At 41.5% G+C, this 19,747-nt stretch overlaps 1 protein-coding gene across 8 annotated transcripts in view; it reads left to right on the top strand.

Annotated features, from left to right (window-relative positions):
- The window catches only part of MITF (melanocyte inducing transcription factor), a 102,607-nt gene that overhangs the window by 44,382 nt on the left and 38,478 nt on the right, over window positions 1–19,747 (top strand). For 6 of the 8 annotated variants that reach the window (XM_071550258.1, XM_071550259.1, XM_071550264.1 and 3 more), the window contains one exon: window positions 12,329–12,575. In XM_071550258.1, the coding sequence (XP_071406359.1) occupies window positions 12,329–12,575 (247 nt within the window). Of the gene's footprint in view, window positions 1–5,886; window positions 5,983–12,328; window positions 12,576–19,747 lie in introns of those variants that run through there. The other 2 variants (XM_071550262.1, XM_071550261.1) reach the window with 1 other exon arrangement.

Below are 19,747 nucleotides of genomic sequence, written 5' to 3'. Positions count from 1 at the left end.
TACAGTACTGGCCACTTGTGACATTGGGAGTGACTCATCCCCTGGGCTCTTCTGTCCCATTGAGTTTAAATTCATCATAGAAATACCAGTGATGGACCATATCCTGTTGTGCTTTGAAAGATCCTAATGGAGTTGTGGCAGCTCACCAGAAGGATGAGCTGTTTCTCCTGACCTGTGATCTGAAACAATACAGACCAAATCCAGCAGACACAAGTTAAGGGAAATTTTATCCATGAGTTGTTTCCCCGAAGTGTCAGTGGATCCAAGGCTGGAGCCTGAGTAGAGGCATTCAGTATAGATGTTTCAGGTTACTAGAGAGGACACTGAAGAGCTTGTTTTGAAAGAAAATAACTGGGAATATGAAGAGGGAACCAGGAAAGCCAGTGAGCAATTCAGGTGTGTTATCTGGTAATAAGCTTAAATGCTGTCCCTGTTTAAGGGGAGGAAAAGAAGTGTAATTTGGATGTGGTGTGAGCTCAAGGCAGTGCCTTGTGGCCATAACTGGTAGGAGCTCAGCATGGTTTGGGGTTTGGAGCTGTTGAAATCTTTGATTGTTTGAAAATGACAAAACAGTGCTCAAAGTTGAGGTGACTGGGGTGGGAGGGAAGCAGGAAGAGCACTGTGAGAGCCCAGTCCTCGCTGGTACCATGCTGTTCCCAAAGCTGCTGTATGCAGGCTCTTTATTTGGGGTGACGGTGTGGTGTTTCACCCTTTGCCTCTTTACCCTTTTTATCCCAGCTGAGGGCAGTGCCAGATGGCTGGGGAAGCAGGGGACAAAGCTCCATCTAGTGTGGAAAGGGAGACATCTGGATGTTTGCCAAATGAGAAATCCTACAGAAGCTGGTTTTCCCTAGCCTAGGCATGGGGGTTGATTTTTGGTGTTTTTGTCTTGGGGTTTTTTTGGTAACTTGTGAATAGGATTGCAAATGCTTTGACTGTGTGTTAATTGAATAATTCTGGCATCTGACAGCTGATGTTCATTTTTGGTGCTCTGGAGTGTGTACAGGGTAATACTGGCTTTAATGCAACTTTAAGTAGTGTGTAATGTCAGTTTAAGGCAAAATTAAATATATGTCCTTCTATTAAGATTAGGAATTCAATAGCTAGATTGCAGCTCTGTGAAAAGAAGACACAGAAGTATAATGATGTATAAGGTTAACACTTTTAAGGTAGAATATCTTTTGACCCCGACTGATATGTACAGTCTTAAACTACAGTAAAATAGATAATGCAAATATAAATGGATAAGACATTTTATTATCTGCTTTTAAAAACAAGACAATAATAAATTATATTGAGGTTGCAAAAAACAGATTATTTCCCCACGCCTGAATACTTGGAAAACTAATTGCAGTTCCTGATGTGGGTTTGCAGCAGCCTCTCTAGATGAATGAGAAAAATATTTCCAGTGTGTTATGTGTAAATATTTCAGTGTCTTATTCACTATATTGTCCCATTCTTATCCAAAAATAAACTGCTTGTCATTGTACCTGTAGTCCCTCTTCTACAGTTCAGTGCCAAAGACCACTGTGCAGAATTTGTCCTGGCTTGAAGCTGATTGAAATCTGTGGGAAGGTGGGATCAAACAGCTGTGTGGGCTTTGATTGTTTTAGGGCTTTTCATAGTTTCCACCATGTTGGGAATACTGGGTCTTCTTCCTGTTTCCAGCGTGTTGAGAATATTGGGGATTGTTCTTGCTGGAGGAGGATCATGAGGAATAGAGGAAGGTGAGTGAGGAGAAGGTGAGCTTTTCATCCAAATGGGTATGTTGAGGTGAGGGCATGGTTTCTAGCACTAATGTCTCTGAACCTGAAGAAATGGCAGGGTCACTTTGCTCCCAGCAGCATGTTTGCCAAGCTTTTGTTTTGCAGAAACGTGCAGCAGCTGCGGAGTCCAGACTGAGCCGTGACAATACGGCTTTTTAGGGACAGCAGTGCAATTGGCTGCTGGGCTCCAGCAAGTCTGGAACTGTACATCATTTCCAGGTGACTTTGCTGCATGTTTATAAACCTGGTTGACTAATGTAGCACTGTACAGTCGTCTGCTGTGGCCTAAAATAACACAAGGTGTGACTTGCTCTTCCACAGCAATGGTGGGTGCTCCCGCAGGTACTTTGCCAAGGTCACAAATGCTAAATAAACCAGATTAAACAAAACCCTGTTGCAGGAATTCATGATTAACTGTAGTCTTTGCAGGATTTATTGGTTATAAGCTAAGAGCCTGCCTTTATTTTTTTTCCCTAGTAACTAAGGCAGATGTGAACTTCAAGTCCAGTGAAACATTTTTTGGCTCTTGCCTCTGTTTACATGATTCAGGAGTTTGCAGTAGTTCCACAACAAATATAGCTTTGAACAGAAATAGCCATTCAAGTGCTGTGCTTCTGGCAGAGCAGAACAGATTAAGAGGGTCTAACAAAAAGACTTGTAAATAGTTTTGAGTTGGCTGCTTTTTTTGAAAAATAAACCAAGGGTATTTGGAAAAATAAGAAGTGGTGTTCCTGCAGCAAGCAACATGGACAGCATGGCTCACTTAGTTGTCACTGGACTGTGCAAAACATGCACCATGCTGAACAGTTTTACTTGAAAAAAATTCCCTTTTCTAGAAATGCTGCAGCATTAATTTTTGAGATTTTATTTGGTTGCATAAAGGTGTTTCTGAGTTTTTTCCCTGATGTCTCCTCTTCACAGGAGCCTGTGCTTTTTTAGATGCAACATAAGAGATGCAGAGCAAAAGGGTGATGGCAAAATTAAATTAAGTCTGTGTATTAGCAGGGCTCTATTTGAGGTGTTAAAAGACCTATAAATAGATTAAGGAGGATCTTTTTTTATATATTTTGACACTGTGAAATCAAGAAGTATAAATGTTACTTGCATGGTTTTACTTTGAATGAGACTTCATTCTGTGTCATGTTTTTAATTTGGTATTTCTTTTATTTACATGTTTCCCCAAGTTTAAGTAATTATTATTCTCATTCCCTCTCACTGGTGTTTGTGACCAGTTTCTGGTTAGAAACAAGATGCAGAATTTTTTGATGGGGGTGGAGAAGGAGTTATCAGAACAGACTCTGGAGATGCAGTTCTCCATTGCTGAAGCCTTTAAATCAATGCTAAATATTTCTGTGAAAGAGTGCAGTTCATGTAGATGTGATGAATTTAAAATAGAATTTACAGCTGTTGAATAGTGGGTGAAGAGATCACTTTAACCAACACTTGCACTCACTACCCCATCCATCCTGACCCACCGTGTACACCCAAAGGTTGTAAGCACACAGAAATCATACACAACCTGCAAAATCCCTGAATTTGGGATTTGGGAGAGGTACTTGCAGACAGAAGGACCTTATTGCTGGATGTGCCTGTATTGAGGATGCTGCTGGATCCCGTGTATAGCAGTGATACCTGCAGGGGTTTGCTTTCTCTAGGAGCCTTGGTTTGGGATTACCCCATGCCAGGGATGTTGTGAGTGGCATTGAATGGCCTAAGCAAGGGAACTGAAGGCTGTCTGGTCTATAGTTGTTTGCTGTCGGGCAATTCCTCCCTTTTGGTTGGCTGGAATTAGCATATTTGTAAATATCATGAATGCTTTCTTACATGAACAGCTGGAGCTTATTCCACCTTCCTGTCTATGCTGTGAAAACCCAAGGCAGCAAGTCTGGCACATCTGTCCTGCTATTGCAAATCGTAATTGCAGTGTAACTATCTAAATGGTTGGTAAAGTAACTTGTTGCTGAACAAAGGCTTTTCCCTCCCCTCCAGTCATTCAGTCACATGATCCTCTTTGTCCCAATAACATTTTCACAAATAGACAAAAGTGTAAAAGAACTATAAGCGTCGCTTAAGGACTCTAAAACTGAAGTTTGTTTCAAGCACGTGGACACTGAGGAGTTGGTTTCTGCAGTCAGGAGAGTTGCTTTGTTAGAAAGAAAAGTTACTAAAGATACTTGCTGATCTGATCAGGTCCTGTAATGAACAGCTAGTGCTGTGGCTGGAGATGGAAATGAGATACTTATCCAAGATTATTTTATGTTAGAGTTATTGAAGTAATGACTTAGGGGTTGTTTGTTTCCATGCATGTAGTTTTTGCTGGAAGAAGCAAGTCCTACATGCTGATGACACTGACCGATCACACACCAAGCACTGAATTCACTGTGTGGTTTTCATCATGACTGTTCAGGGTTCTTAATCATTTAAAGCAAATCTTCCATAAACACTTTCCCTTTTGCTCCTTAAGATCCCGTTTGCTCAGCATACCAGAGCGAGGATGTCACTGCGCGAGATGAGGCTTCGAGCTGCCTCATCCTCTTTTGAATAGTGCTGTAACAGTGGAGTCAATAAGCAGAAAACTTTGGTTGAGTGGAAGGGTTTAGGCTGGGATTTGCTGGGTCTTAGCAAGACTTGAGGAGCATGGTAGCTTTTCAGCTGGAAGAGTATCTGAGCATGTGAATTATGGGTTCAGTCTGTGAACACGACATGGCTGAGTCTTGTTTTCTGCAGGACTGTCTCTAGCAATAAACTTGCTGTCTGACTATGGAGGTGATAGATAGTTTCTAAATCAAGATATGATGGAAAGCCGTTGTGGAGTCACACCTGGGCACGCCGTAGTAAAGTATCAAAAAGTGCAGTAATCATACGTCATCTTCCCTCTCAGCGACTGTGTTATCGTCTCTGTTTACCCAGGTATAAGAAAGTAAATTCTGTTTTACAAAATCAAAACCTGCAGACATTGTTAGTGGAGAGTTATCTCCTCGGTTTTTCTTTTATCACCTCTTGGTTGTTTTAGCTATCTGGTTTTTTGTTTTGCATATTTGTGTAGAGCCTTTTAGAGAGGGAAGTACGCATAGATGTGGTGTCTGAAAAACGGTTCAAAAGGTCTTTGACAAGGTCAGACTTTAAAGTGAAAGACAAACCTGCCTCATGCCTTTTTTCTCTTTTTCTTTTTTTTTCTTTTCTGTAACATCATCTCTAAATTTGTGATGCTTTTGGAAGTTGGAAGAGCATATAACCAATATTGGTTAACACAGTCAGTGAGATTTTAAATTCCTTTAACCCTTCATGGAACATTTTTGGGTGTTTGAGGTATTTGTGTGTGTGTATGTGTTCACCTGCCTGGTCCTTTTCTGCTTGAAGGTTTCAGCCTGTTTGAGCAGAGGTAAAACTGGGGAAACAATGTGTACACTGGCACAATACTTTGCATACCATTATAGATGCACATCCTGCTCTGTTGAGATGCGTGTCCAGTGGTTCCCAAGTAGAGGCTCACCGAGTTGAGCCTTGAATGTAAAGGAATTGTATCCCAGAAAACAAATTTGTCTTGCACCCACCCTTTTCCTTCGTCTTGTTGGTGATAAAGATCGTGAGAAAACAGCACCTTATCCACTCCTCTGATGGTGTTAATGGCCTGATCACACCCCTTTTAATTAATGAATGGGAGAAGTGCTTTCAATGCCAGCCCTTGTCTTCCACTTCTGCCAGTCCTGTCGGACGGTGAGGGTGGTACAGCTGCCTGGGCACAGCTCTGGGGATTCACACTCAGCCCCACGGTAGTGCTTTTTATCTCTGCTTGCTGTGGACCCACGCCTTGCTCCGGGCCGTCCCCATCACCACGCTGTGCAGTCCTCTCATGCAGGTGAGACAGGGTGTAACCAGGTATTGACTCCAAACTTATGGGGTGTTTTGGAGTCCTTGCATGCCATACAAAGACCTTGTGCGTGGCTGCCTCAACCCCCCCTTCTTTTCTCCTCGGTAGGTGCTGGATTGCACAGGTCTGCAGTGCTGGGAGCCGCTGCCCGTGTTGCTGCTCCGTGGGGATTGGAGTTGCCAGGTCCTTATCTGGAGCCTCCCCTAGAGACACAGCCAGCCTGGACGCCGCTTGACTTTCACCCGAGGGTGCTCAGCAAAAGCCCTTGGAAACAAAATTGGGGGGAAAGATGGAAGCTGTTGGAGTTCAGATGCTCATGCCCTGCTCCTTTGACAGCTTCTGTCTGTGAGTGACGCTCTCCCGGGTGACGGCACCGTGAGCAGATTATTGTGTGATTGATTTGCTGTGGTGGAGGTTGTTCTGGGAGTTAAACATAACCATGCTTGGGAACTGGCCACTGTCTCCTGCAGAGCCACAGCTCTGGGGCTGACCAGCTGAGAGAGCATGGGGACTTTTAACAGGGGAAGACTTGTAAAATATTCGGTGTTTAAAAGAGAAATAATTAAATATGCATATAAATATCTCTCCTTTTGAAACTTCATGGCATACACAGACATTTGTGCTAATGGGTGTTTGGTTTAGGTGTAAAATGATTTGGTGCATTATAACAATTATTAAATGGAAGTCTATCAGGATATTGTAGGTTTGCAATTATTTACTTCCCTTTTAACAGAAATGGTAGTAAAGGATTGTAAAATGTGACCTTTGCAGATTCTGGATTGAACCTCCTAATTTTACCTTGTTCCTTAATCTGGTTGTAATCAGGCTTTCCAGGCTATACTGCAAGCTGTGTCCCCAAGTAAATGGGCATTCAAGCAGATCAACTTACGGCATTTTATTAAGTCAACACTCATGCAAAAGCCACCTCCAGAGCTTAATAATTATTTACTGAGTGCTCCTGGGTCATGAGAGAGGTTTTCATTAAGTTCAGAAAGCATTATGTTCAGCAGCTTGTGAAGGTGTGTTTTAAAAACAGGGAAAAAAATGGAAAACTACTAAATGGTGTACAACAACTTAAAAAAATCTTAGCTGAGGATTAAATATTTTTGTTTGTGGGGTTGGGTTTTGTTGAAGGGGTTTTGTGTGTGTGGTTTTGGGTGCTTTTCCAAAGCAAGTGTGTCCACTGCATTAACTGAATTGAAATTCAGCCCTTACCTTGTTGGTAGTAGGTCTGCATGGTGGATGTTGCAGGGTTTTTCATTCCTTCCCACCCAACCAGGTGTACCCAGTGCATTTAGGGAGATGGATGGATGTATAGGTAGATGCCTTTTGGGCTGTGAGCTGTTCTGTGGGTGCAGTCTATGGTGCAGGATAAGCAGTGGAGCTGCAGGAGAGCAGCTCTGAGCTGGTGCAGGTCAGAATATAAAAGCACTGCAAGGACAGAAAACATTTACTCTGATGAAGGGGCAGATACAGCAACAAACAGCCTGTCTCTTTAAACATGTAACCTTCAAGTGCAGAAACCTTTCATGCAGAAGCCCAAAATGTAGTTCTGGTTTTATTATAAAGGCTGACAAAGGTCTCTACACCGTTTTTGTAACTGCTCTGTCCTTGGCAAGTCAGGACACACAAAAGTGCCAGGTCTTGGGCTTGGTACTTCAAGCAGCGCCAGGCAGTTGGCACGATGACTGCAGCGTCGCTGTAACCCACAATCAATTATTAAATGTTAGGAATGAAGTACAAAGTGCTCCAGGGAAAATGCTGTAGTAGTTGGAATCCCTTGCCTTGGCTGAAGATGGGGGAGAAGGGATTATGTATTTTTGTTGTGGACTTTTTGCATTTTGTATTAGACTTTTTAGTGGGGTGCTGGTGGTATTGTGTGCAACCTGGGTCCTCCTTGCATTTATTTTTTTATTGTAGTATTCTTCCCTTTTCTGTCATCCCTCTTTGAGGCACACAGTGGTGCTGGATGGCAGGTTAGATGCTGCTACAAGTGTTTTTGCTTCAGCCACATATATAGTACAGGGAACAAAAAGTTTATTGAGTTTTTACTATTTGGTAGAAAGACTGAAAATAGAATTTGTACAAATCAACTTTATTTTTGAGGAAACTCTAGTGGTTGTGGAACTAGGTCCAGCGAAGTATTTGAGTTGTAGCATTGGAAACCTCACATTTGCTTGTAAAAATCAAGATTGTTTTATGCTAGTGTTGGATACTTAAATGTGGATGTCTTTCTTTTCTCTATAAATAATTATGAATGAAATAAGAGTAAAAAATAAACACAAAGGCTTAAATCCCATGTTATTTCTTACCTCTGAGATCTGGTGCAGCTCAGTGGATTTCTTGAGGTGCTAAATCTGCTTTTCTTGGCTGATTTCTCTGTGGACTAACCCATTAATAAACAGTTGGCATGAATGGAGGAGAGCAGCAGCCTCCCTCTTGAGTGCCATTTCTGTTTAAAGCAGAGTAGTCCATCCTGCCCAATGCAAGTGACTTTGAAGGCTTTTTTTTTTACTTTTTTATTTGACTCTTGTTCATTTCTGAGGAAGCTTGGGTTTTGAGGAGTTGCCCTGTGCTTTCAATTATTGTAATTTGTCTAAGAAACCTTAGGCTTTTCTTTTTTTCTTAAATTTTTAATTTTTTTAAAACAGTAATTAAAAAGTAACGTTGAATTAAACATTTTTCCACTTCAGAATCACCAGAGAAGTTTCTTAAGAAGTACGTACATGTTGCAAAATAATACTCTGAAACCAGATAACTCATTTAAGTAATTCATATGAGCCAAAGAACTTGTTTGATCAATTTATTAGAATCTGAAAACAAAACTGGCCAACAAAAGATGATTTTGTCTTGTTGCCCAAGGAGACAGATAAAATAATCAGTACAGATCTGGGAAGGTAGATTAGGATCTAAGAGGTATGGTCTCTATAATCTCTGGAGTCAGATGGCAACAAAATCAGGCTTGATTTTAATGTGATCAGTTGCCTTTTGTTATGCAACAACCACCTGCATTATAACTCATATGTGCAGTAACTAACATTTCCCAGGCATCTGTTCAAAGGGTATGTCATTTAAACTTATTTAATAAAATGTTATCACTTCATGATTAATTGGATCGGCACATGACACATAACTAATAACTCCCAGTCTGTATTACACTGTGCTTATTAGACTGCTAATGGATAACTGGTTTAATCATATGTCAATTAAAGGGATGAGTCGGTTTCATTTATTGCAATTAGATGGTTTCCATAAACTGTTTGCAGGAAGTATCTAAATCACATCGTGTATCAGCTCTGTGTGTGGGCTTTGTTACCACCTCTACATGATCTGGGGGTGAATCAGTTCATGGATGGGAGTTTTGAATCCACATGTCCAGTTCTGGGTTGCACTGTGGTACACGGCACTGAGCTTGATCACAGGAGGAGATCTGCCTGTGCAGCAGCACGAAGAGGTCAAGAAGCTTTAAAAAGGTGCATTTTCAAAATTCTCTGGATGAAGCCTTTGAAATAACAAGTTTTCAATCTCTTCTTTGATTGGAAAAGTGAGTTTCTGGCAAACCTACTGTTTGCTCTGTAGAGAGTACACAGTGATGAAACCCAAAGCATTTTCCATTCCGCTTTGGAGCGTTCTGTGCTGGACAAGAGGAACAGACATGGTGGAGGAGGGAAGCCAGGCAGGAGGACGACCTGTGTTGTGCATGGACTTGGAGGATGATACATGAAGTTCTGAACAATTTCCCATGTTTGGGCAGTGCTACTTGTGGTGAGTGGAAGAAGTGCTGATGTAGTGAGACTGCCCTGGCCACAGGAGGAGCTTTACAGCCCCCTGGGGAATAAATAATAGGAAATCTGTTTGTCCATATTCCTTCACAGTGCTTGTGACAGGAGCTTTTGGTCAGGTTGGCAGGCAGGTGTTGTGAAGCAGCTTTTATCTCAGAAAGAAGCATTATTTGAACTCACCTGCATTGATGATGTGATTGTTGTGTGCCCATCTCTTTTTCCCAGGGAACAAGGGATAGGATAAGAGGAGATGGCCTCAAGTTGTGCCAGGGAGATTTGGATTGAATTTTAGGAAGAATTTCTACACCGAAAGGACTGCCAGCTACTGGAACAGGCTGTCCAGGGAAGTGGTTGAGTCACCATTCCCAGAAGGTGTTTAAAAGACCTGTGGATGTGGCTCTTGGGGACAGAGTTCAGTGGTAGACTTGGCAGTGCTGGGTTAACAGGTGGACTTGAGGATCTTGGAGATTTTTTCCAACCTAAACAATTCCATGATTGTTGGGCAGCAATCTGGCAGCAGGTGCCCTGCCAGCACTGCCTGTGTTCAGGGCTTGTGTGCCTCTATACCCTGAGCAGAATTGCAAAAGAAATAAAACCTGAAAGTGTCTCTGCCCTTTGGGGAAAAATTTGGCAGAAGAGCAGTTTCTGGGACTGTTGTCTCTTTCAAAGACACCATACTTGAAGCTTTTTTTGACCATTTTCAATCAACGGTAGAATCCTGAATCACCAGCAGGAAATTGGAAGGACAGTTGTTGTGAGCAGGTAAAATAAATTGTGTGAGTGAGATGAGGTTCCTGGCAGGGACTGTTTGAGATGCTGTGGAAATTATTCCTTCTTCCTTCTCCCTTGCATTCCCCAAAATTTTAGTATATGGTAATGTTCTTCTGAGATGGTTTCCAGCACACTTGGCTTTGGTAGGCGGAGAAACAGTTCAAAATGAAAGAAGGTGGGAGGAACTGCTGGGTTACCAATTTTGCGGCATTAAGTATCTGTAAAAAATGCCAGTAGCACACAAATGAGAATGCTGCTTAGTATGATATGTAATTCTCTTTTTTCAACATGAGGAGAATGAATCCTTCCTTGAAAGCAGCCTTATTTTCTTCCTGTATTACAGTGGTATCCATAGTGGGATGCGCAGTGTTATTGGTGGGAAGAAAGAAAATATTATTGCTTCAGTAATACATGTATATAAATCATAAATAAACATACATATATTGGGGGTGCGTGTTCCAACATTCCTGGTAGGAATGCATAATCAAAAAATTGGGAGACCACTAGTCTATAACTATCCTAGTCATGGAAATAAAATATCTTCTCAGTTTGGAAATGCAAAAGTGGTTCAGATGTGCAGCCAGAAAACAAGCTGCTGGGGTTAGATGTGAGAATGCTTCGCCCTTAATTGAAAAGGGAGTGTTTTTTACAAGTATCACAGTCAATGACTTGTCTTGAGCAGCTAATTAGTACGATTATTCTGCAGCTGCATTAGTTTCACCACAAAGGTTTTCTCTTGTTTTATCAAAAGGATCAGTGTCTCTGTGAATGTTTCAACCTGACAGGTCTTAAATAGCAAGATGGTCCCCTGCCTCCCTGACCCCAAAATGCGTGCTTTGGAAAAGCAGAGTTTGATCTCTTGGGGCAGTAAGTGTGGGTTCTCCATTTTTTTTTTTTGTTTCTACCCTGATCTGTGTTCAGCATCAGTCTTAAACAAAACTGGAAGACTTCCAGCAGCACTGGCTCCAGTTGCCCAAGCACAAGCAGCACTCGGTGCCCGCAGCTTCCGAAAAAGACCTGGAAGGGATGCTGGCTCCCAGATCCCTGTGTGCTGCCAGCATCCTGCAGGTACCACTGGAGCCAGAGGTGGGGTTTCCAAGTGTAGCCTCCTCCTAGAGTGGGAGGGTTACTGCTGGCATGGCCCTGCATTGTGACAGCCTAATGAGCCCAGTCCTTCCATGGGCTGACGGCAACTGAGAATGTGAAACCAAATATCCTGAATTATGCACACTGTAGCTCTTTCTTATATTGAGTCATGTATTCTTACCCACATCCAACATCCTTCCTTTGAAGAATGTACAGCTTGGTATTTACATACTCTAATTATTCTGCCTGATGCTACAGAAATGAATTTTAATTCTGAGGGCTAAGAAAGGATGAGTTGCTTCAAAAGGTGTCCCTGCAGTCCATGGCAAAGTCCAGCGATCTGTCCCATGCTCTGCTTGCCAATGGCTTAGAAGTAGTTCTTAGTTGGTAAAGCAGTTCTGTGTGCCAGCCTGTTGGTCGTTATAAAGTATGACTGGAGTAAAGCTGTTACTGTTGTTTATTCTGCCTGTTCTTGTATCTCACTGTGCTTGGACGATGCTGGTGGGCCTGGAGTGGGAGTTGAGTTTTTTTTGTGGAGGTCTGGTTTCTAGCTCTGAAGAGTGTAATCTCTGGCATATCTAACCCCAAGGTGGTATATTGCAGAAAACAAGTGAACTTCGTTATGTTGTATTTTTGTGGGAGAGGTAGACTTACTTCATTTATTTTTGATGCGAGATCTTTAAACTGGAGTATTATCTACAGTATCATTAGACTGGCTACAGCCCTTTATTACTTTTTTTAAGAAAAGGAATATGAGTGCCTGCCCCTATCTATAAAAGCACTTGTTTCTCTCGTGGGTGGTTAGTGCAAAATTCGAAAGAGCAAGTAGCTCTTTACAGCTGGATGTTGGCGTTTGGAAATGGTTGGCTGCAGTCAAGTTAAGGCAGCCTAATGTGGCCGCTTAAGTACCTGAAGTAGGTCGGCTTCAAATTCCCCCTTGCGCGGTGCAGCGGATCCTCACCCACGCTCCGCTCTAACTCCGCAGGCTCCGACCGCTGGAGCCGCCATCCCGCTCGTGGAAGCTAAACTGTCTTTCTCTGGTCTTCCCACAGCAATTCCGAGCATCCTGGCGCTTCCAAGCCTCCCTTAAGCTCCTCCAGCATGACCTCACGAATCCTGCTACGACAGCAGCTCATGCGTGAGCAGATGCAGGAGCAGGAGCGTCGGGAGCAGCAGCAGAAGCAGCAAGCAGCCCAGTTCATGCAGCAGCGGGTGCCCGTGAGCCAGACCCCTGCCATCAACGTGAGCGTGCCCACCAGCCTGCCCCCTGCCACCCAGGTGCCCATGGAGGTCCTCAAGGTACGCTCTGCCTTTCCGCGCAGGAGCTCGCGCTCATCCGAACGTACTTTATTTGCATGGTTCCAGGGATTCTTGGCAATGAAATTTTGCAAATAAAGCTGTGCTCCGGCTTGGTTTGCAGGTTATTTTGGTGTTCTGGTAGCAAAGAATGGAAAACCTTTCTTGAAAAAGTTTTAATAACTTTCTGTTTTCTTTAAACTTCAAGATATCCGGAGGGAGGTTTTGTTACAAAACAAATGTTTCCATCGTTTTCCCTTTGGAAAACACTTCTCAGTCTTTCTAGTATGTAATTATTTTCCAAAAAAAGAGAAATTATTAGTAGATATTCAAATCAATGCTTTGGTTTTTAAAAGAAAACAATGAAATATTTTTGTAAGATGGAGTCAAAACTCTTTACAAAAGAGCTCCTCAGAAAGCCTTAATCTGAAATATGGGTGAGTTTCCAGCCTCTTGCAACGAGTCTTTGTAATCCTTTTTTGTTTAAATGACTTGTTTGCTATTAGTGGCTTTGGATCCCTTGTCTACTGGAAACGGTAGGAGCTTGTTAGTGTCCCTCTGTCAAAGGGATGTAGCTTGCTAATTACGGGAAAAACGTGAACAGCTATAAGAAAAGAGATAATTTCACGCACTGCTTAAGTTCAAGTGGGCTGAAGTGACATGAAAAGTGCAAGTAAAGCAACAAAAAATGTTTTGGGGAAGTTTGCTGACATATTTCATGAAAATACAATTTTCACTAGTTTTGAAGAGTTTACTCTGTGTTAGTGCTGAATCTTTTTATTACAGTTTGATGTTTAGTAACCACTTCCAATCAGGGAGAGTATTCTCACCGTGTAAATTAATTGAGTTTGGTTGCAAACCATTGTAGTTTGACTGTTCCTGTTATATATCAATGATACATAGTCAAAGATTTAGTTTTAAAACAGATTGCAGGCTCAGGATTTTGAGGCAGTCTGTGGGATGGGTTTACGGGGAAAATATAGGGTCATTGTATTTACTGAATCTGCATTATGGCATTCTGTTGTCAGTACCAAAGCTAACACTTAGCAGGGACACTGGGGTCATACTCCAGTTTGGGCTGTGATCTAGTAGCAAAAAGGCAGCAGCTGAATTTTGAATTCTAGATTTATATATATACCTACATTTCCATTAAAAATTAAATCTGATATACTTTAAAGCATGTGTGCATGTGGATAGAAATATGTGCAAGGAGGCTGAAATTGCTTGGGAAGAGCTGTTTTGTCTAACACTAGTGCATTAGTGACAATATTTGTGTATAACAATTAGTTAAACTTGTTCCCAGGATATGTCGTAGTTATCATTCAGATCCAGCAGATATGTATGTGCTGTGAAATAGTATTTTGTTTGTAATGCACCTAGTTAAATAAGCATATGTTATGGTTTTTACCTCCTTTCATCCTAGTATGTTACAATGTGAATTTTAGGGTATCTTTTAAACTTCTGTGAAAATTTATAGGGAAGTCTTTGTTTTCTGACAATATTTGCTGGTAAAGAAGGAGCGTAGTATCTTGAAGAAGCAGTTGTCTTTATTGTACATTTTGCAAATGCCTGTTTTTGTAAGAGAGGAAGGGAAGCAGCCTTTGATTTCTGAGGCACAGAAGGCACTGCAGGTGGAGGGCGATGCTCAGTTATTGCAAATGGCGTTACTGGGAACTGGCTTGTCAGAGGTCTGTATGCAGAGCTGTAACCTGCTAGAGCATTGCTAGGGAACTTCACAGGAAGGGCTTAAATCCTTGGCCTTCAGGATTCCAAAAGTAGTATCTATTCTGATGGAGAAGGATCTCCTGGAAAGAGGGAGAACACCTCTCCTGCATTTGTCTTTGGCCCAAATAACAGAGTGCATGACCCTGCGAAGCAAAAAATTAAGAGAAAGTATCCTTAACTGTCTTGTAAAATAAAAGTTATTACTGGCAACAGCTACCCATTGGCAGCAGAATTGTGTATTGAAGGTGATGGTTGTGGAGATATGAGCTACCTACTGAACCGAAACAATGTCTGCCTTCTCATTGCCTACCTTTATATATGTAACAATCAGAATTATCAAAAACAAATCCTCTTGGGCCCTGTGTGTGGGAGGAGAGAGTCTGCTTTGCACAGTTTTGCTGCTTGTGTTTTTAGTGGGGGAAAACATCTTAACGTTCATCTTAAGATTTGTCCTTTTATCCTCACTGGTAAAAGTAGACCAGTTATATAAAAAAAAAAATTGGTACAAAGTTACCAGTCTTGAAGTGGTATCTTCCTGAAAATTTATCACTGATGCTCCAGAGAACAGATTTGGCTAAAAAGTCCATATAATTCTGTTTGATGTTTTGTTGTTATTGTTGTTTTGTTTGGGTTTTTTTTGTTTTGTTTTTTTGTTGAGGGGATTGAGGATTGTTTTGGGGTTTTTTTTGTTTTTCCAAATAGGATACTTGGCTCAAAAGCTGAGATTAACAATAACTCGGGATCTTCCTGGTGCCAGTGTGCTGACAGGCAGCTCTGCCTGCAGTGACATCATTTCCCTGCAGCTGCTTTTTACACTTCAGTTGTTTTTTAGCTGTAGACAAATTTTCCATATGAGCTGTACAGAAGTTTTAATTAGATAAATAGGGAACTAAGTTGGTAACTTTATTATCCATATGGTCTGGATTTAGTGACCTTAAAGAATGAGATAGACAATAAGGGGATTTTTACACTTTCAATCTGCAAAGCAACTTTGTTTAAAAGCAGTCTTTTTCAGTATTACTTAACAAAAAAGACCAAATGTATTATCTGGTTTTGTTGTTGTTTATTTTGGAACTTTGCATCAAGAAACCCCACTCTAAGCCTGTTGAATTTGTCATAGTTTTGTGGTTTTATTTGTATTGTATGACTTGCCCTTTCACCCATATCTCAGAGTGTGAGAAGGAAAATAATACTTGCATATCTGAGGCTGGTAATTCAGAATGACTAGTTTAAAAAGAAGCCAAATGTGTTAATGAGCTTGGATTTTATATTTGTTTTCAAGATGTTAATTTAGAAACAATACAGAAAGAGAAATACGTACAAATCTATGTCACATTGCATAGGAATCTCCAAATTGCATAACTTAGTATGCTCAAGGCCATGTGAATAAATAGGATTTCATTTTCTTGAGTAATGACTTCTTATTGCATCACTTCTCTACCAAGTAATGTACCTTGGCAAGGCAGAAAATGACCTGTTGGAATTCAAATTTTGCATTGCTTTGTACAGTCTAATTAAGAGATGAACTGGGAGTAGCACCTTCTCATCCATCTCCTGTTGGTAGTTAAGGGCCAAATTGACAGATAGATGTCACCAGGGATTCTTTCCTTCTTTCCCTTCTGCTGCAATTCAGCTTCTTGCTCTGCCGTGGAGATAAGAATATGTAACTTAAAAGTTGATCATTTGAAGAGTTCCAAGTCCTATCAAGGTTGGATCTGTTCCTGAGGTACAAAGTAAGCTTATGTTTTTATTTAAAAAGATTAACTTCTTCAGAAAAAGTTCCTCTTAAGTTGTCTTCATACTTCTTCTTCCATCCCAGTGTATTTTAGTTTTGTATACTTAATGGGTGTTAAGAAGCTGCTCTTTTTCTTGGTGGTGGTTGAAGTTATGCTCTTGTTTAGTTGAAGTTCTTACCTGTTGGAGCAGATCTGAACTTCAGTGTTCCAGAGCTGGTCTTTGGGAGCTGGTTGCTGCATTTTTGAAGGCAGGGTTAGCCCAGGATTTGAGGAGGTTGTGCATCAGATCCCTGCCTGCAGGCACTGAGGCCTGATGGTACCTTAGTCCTGTAGCTTCCCAGTAGTCTATTTGCAAAACACTATTTCTATTAATCCCATACTTTGTGGAGATAAATTTGTTTAAGGTGGTAAAATCCCCAGCCTTTAGAGAATATGCTCATGATCTGTAGTGAGGCTGGTCTGTCAATCAGCTTCCCCAGAGCTGCTTGGATCTGTTCATGTGTTTCCACTTGATATCACTGAATTAGTGTTTCTTCTGTAGTTGTGTCAGCTGCTTGTTGACAATTATTTAGGGAACATCTCCAACTGATGTGATAGAGTTGCTGGTTTCTGCTTTTCATATCTTTTATGCCTCCTTTCCTACCAAGCAACTTTCAGGATTCTTGTAAAGTGAGTGGTCTTCCATCTCCTGAGTTCCTGGCAGCAGCAAGACAACTCTGCATTTCTGATAGGCAATGATAACCTGGCCTCATGTAAAGGATAATTTTCAGTCTTCTGTGTCAGTCCAGGCAGCTGATTTTAGGATTTTACTGTTCAGCAGGCAAAAAAGCTGACTTGTATGTTCGGAGTTTTATGTACTGATCCTCTGGCATCTTCACCAAAGCGACACTGTAGCAGTTTGGGTTTAGGGCTCATCATCCTTTACATGCTTTTAAGAACCACAAAAGAAAAAGGATTTTCCTTCATCTAAAATATCTAAAAGATCCAGGGGAAAAACCACAAGGATTGATTTTAAAGGCTTAAATTACCAGCCATCAGGCTTTATTCCCACAGGCAAGGATGAAAAATCCTCTACTTGTTTTTTGGGAGTCTTTGAGAAGTTCTGCTGATAGAAGTAGTCAGACCCAAGATGTTGATTAAGGTTTGCCTTTGAAGGTTGCTGTGTTTTACTTTTTTAAAATAAAACTACTTGTCTCAAAGTTGCTATATTTACAGAATTTGCAGTGATCCAGAAAGCGAACTTACTGCAGAAATTCAGAGGAATAGGGACTCATCTGGCTACTCATGGAGAGACATTGTGGAAATTGAATATACTGTGTGGTTTGTATTGCTTTGTACAATTTCTGGGTCAAGATTACTGTTCAGATCAAGCATGACACAATCCCCTAAGTACTTTGGACCTGCCTACCTAAAACATGATGTGGCATTGCAGGAGCTGTAATTGGAGTGAGCACGCTTGTGTCCTCCATGGGAGAAGCAGCACAGGAGCATCCTCAGGAGGCAGCAAAGGAGGTTCAGGGCCAGCATCAGCCCACAGAATTGCAAATCAGTTCCAGTGAAAATATGACCAGTTCTTGTAGGATTGAAAACATTCCTGGTGGGCAGCTGACATCCAACCCTCTGCATGTCTCACTAAGCAGATGAAAAGTGGAGAATTGAGGGTGAACATTTCTTCCCTCTGCCCTTCCATGTTACTTGGTGACGTCTCTCAGTTGGTGTGTGGATGTGACACTTACTGTTGAGTTTTTAATGTGATGCACCAGGTCACTGGTTGATGGAACCTGAACTGTGGATGTGTTGTGTGTTCCTGTCCCTGCTGCTGGATGTGAACATTTCCAAGCGTGCAGTTGCTGTACTCCCCTTCCTCCTGAGCACTGTTACACCAAATGAATGCCACAGTATGGAATTTGCCTATCTTTTCCTCCTTCTTTGTCTGCCATGGGGGTTTTAAGAATGTAGCTTCACAGCACAGGTGGGAGATGCTTGCCTGAGACTGCTGCTGCTACAAAGACAGCCTCAAGAGCTGGAGTGAGAACCTGCAGTGGTGCAGATGTCTTGAACACTGCATAAATACGTGGAGGTGATAAGGTAAACGTAGGTCTCCTGAGCAGCAAATGATGTAACACATCCATTTCAGGGTGGTAACATCCCCTTTTACCTTTTTTCTGGGGCGTAGGAAAACAGTTCCCCTGCTGCAGGGGATCTGGACAAGGCGAGTCCTGCTTTGGTGATCTGCAATGTGAGATCTCTCCTCCTTGGATGTAGAATCTGTACCTGGGCTTACTCCTGCTCTTGCTGACAAGGCAGTTCACACCCAAATACACATGTATATATTATACATACATATTTATATGTATAAAAACAGGTGTGGAAATACAGGCTACAAAAATATTTTTAATATTAGTAATTAAGGGATTGTTAATAGTTTTATTTTGCATATAACAATGTTTATAATATGTTGGATACTTAAAAAGTTACCTGCCACTAAGGACCCAATTTGGATTCCCCTGCTACACTGCCTGGGTTGGTGTCTTCATGGTAGGTGTTATCTGCTCTTTTGGTGCTAGAATTGATGCTCTTTACTGCTACTTCTTGTTATTGTGGCCTTTCTTTTTTGTCCTTAACAAGGTGCAACCTCTTCTTTTCAAAGCCTAGAGCCAGATACTGTTTACTAGTTCCTCTCTTGCATTGTTATGCCAAGAACTTTTTCCCATCTCACGGCAGTATTGTGGCCTGATCACTGCTGATAACCGGAGCAGATCCATTTTCCTCTTGCTCATTGCCATCCCGTTGCTGCAGCTTGTGCTGATCTTTCCCCTTAAAACAGCTCTTCCTGAGGGAACAGCAATGCTGTACTGCTTGGAAGAGTGCAGGCAACCAGCCTGGCCTCCCTTCTCCACCCTTGTGTTGTTATTCATTCAGATTTTAAATGCGCCACCACGATAAGCTCTTTGCTCAGATACCTTGTATTTCTTCATTTTTGAAATGCCAGGCATGTCTTCGGATTGATATTAATGACTACAGACATATATCAAAAAAAATACCTCCTCCTAGTCCTTTTGCAGTGTGCTTATTCCAGAGAGTGACCTGTGGAGGTGATGCAGCCCTGCCTCGAAGGCAAGGCTCAGCAGTTGGCAATAGTGTTCTTGGTGTAATAATTACCATAAAACTTCATTCTATAGGGCACTTATCTCACAGTTCTGAGGAACAGGAACAATGGGATGCCAAGATGAATGTGTAGTAGCACCTGCTCCAGCAAATACGTGTTTGTGGACACACTTATCTGATTAAAAGTTAATTTAATCTTACCTGACAATGGCAGATAGCTGTATGCAGGTATGTTAGGTAAGCATGGTGTGTATTTGCCATCAAGAACTTAGACCTAAGTGATTTGTCAGGCTGAGTCTTGTTAAGCTACAGACACAACATTTAAACTAAGGTTACTTACACTTAGTGACTCTGGTATATGTACCTTAAGCCTTCAGCAAATTCTTGGTAAAGAAAAACTTGCATTTAACTACAAAGCCACTAAACTCTGCCTTATCTCTTAAGCCTTCATGTAAGTAAAAGGCCTTAAAACTTTTGCTTGCTCAGTGGGTTGAAAGCTATTCCAAAACAAGCACTGGTGCTTGAGGTCTGTGGTCAGTAATAGAGGTAAAATGTAAACTGTTGCTTAACATGTAGGATATTAGACATTAAAAATGCATGGAATTC

This window comes from Pithys albifrons, chromosome 3, assembly GCF_047495875.1.
Source record: "Pithys albifrons albifrons isolate INPA30051 chromosome 3, PitAlb_v1, whole genome shotgun sequence".
NCBI lineage: Eukaryota > Metazoa > Chordata > Aves > Passeriformes > Thamnophilidae > Pithys > Pithys albifrons.
The sequence above is the reverse complement of the archived record's forward strand: the minus strand, read 5'-3'. Positions and strand labels throughout refer to the sequence as shown.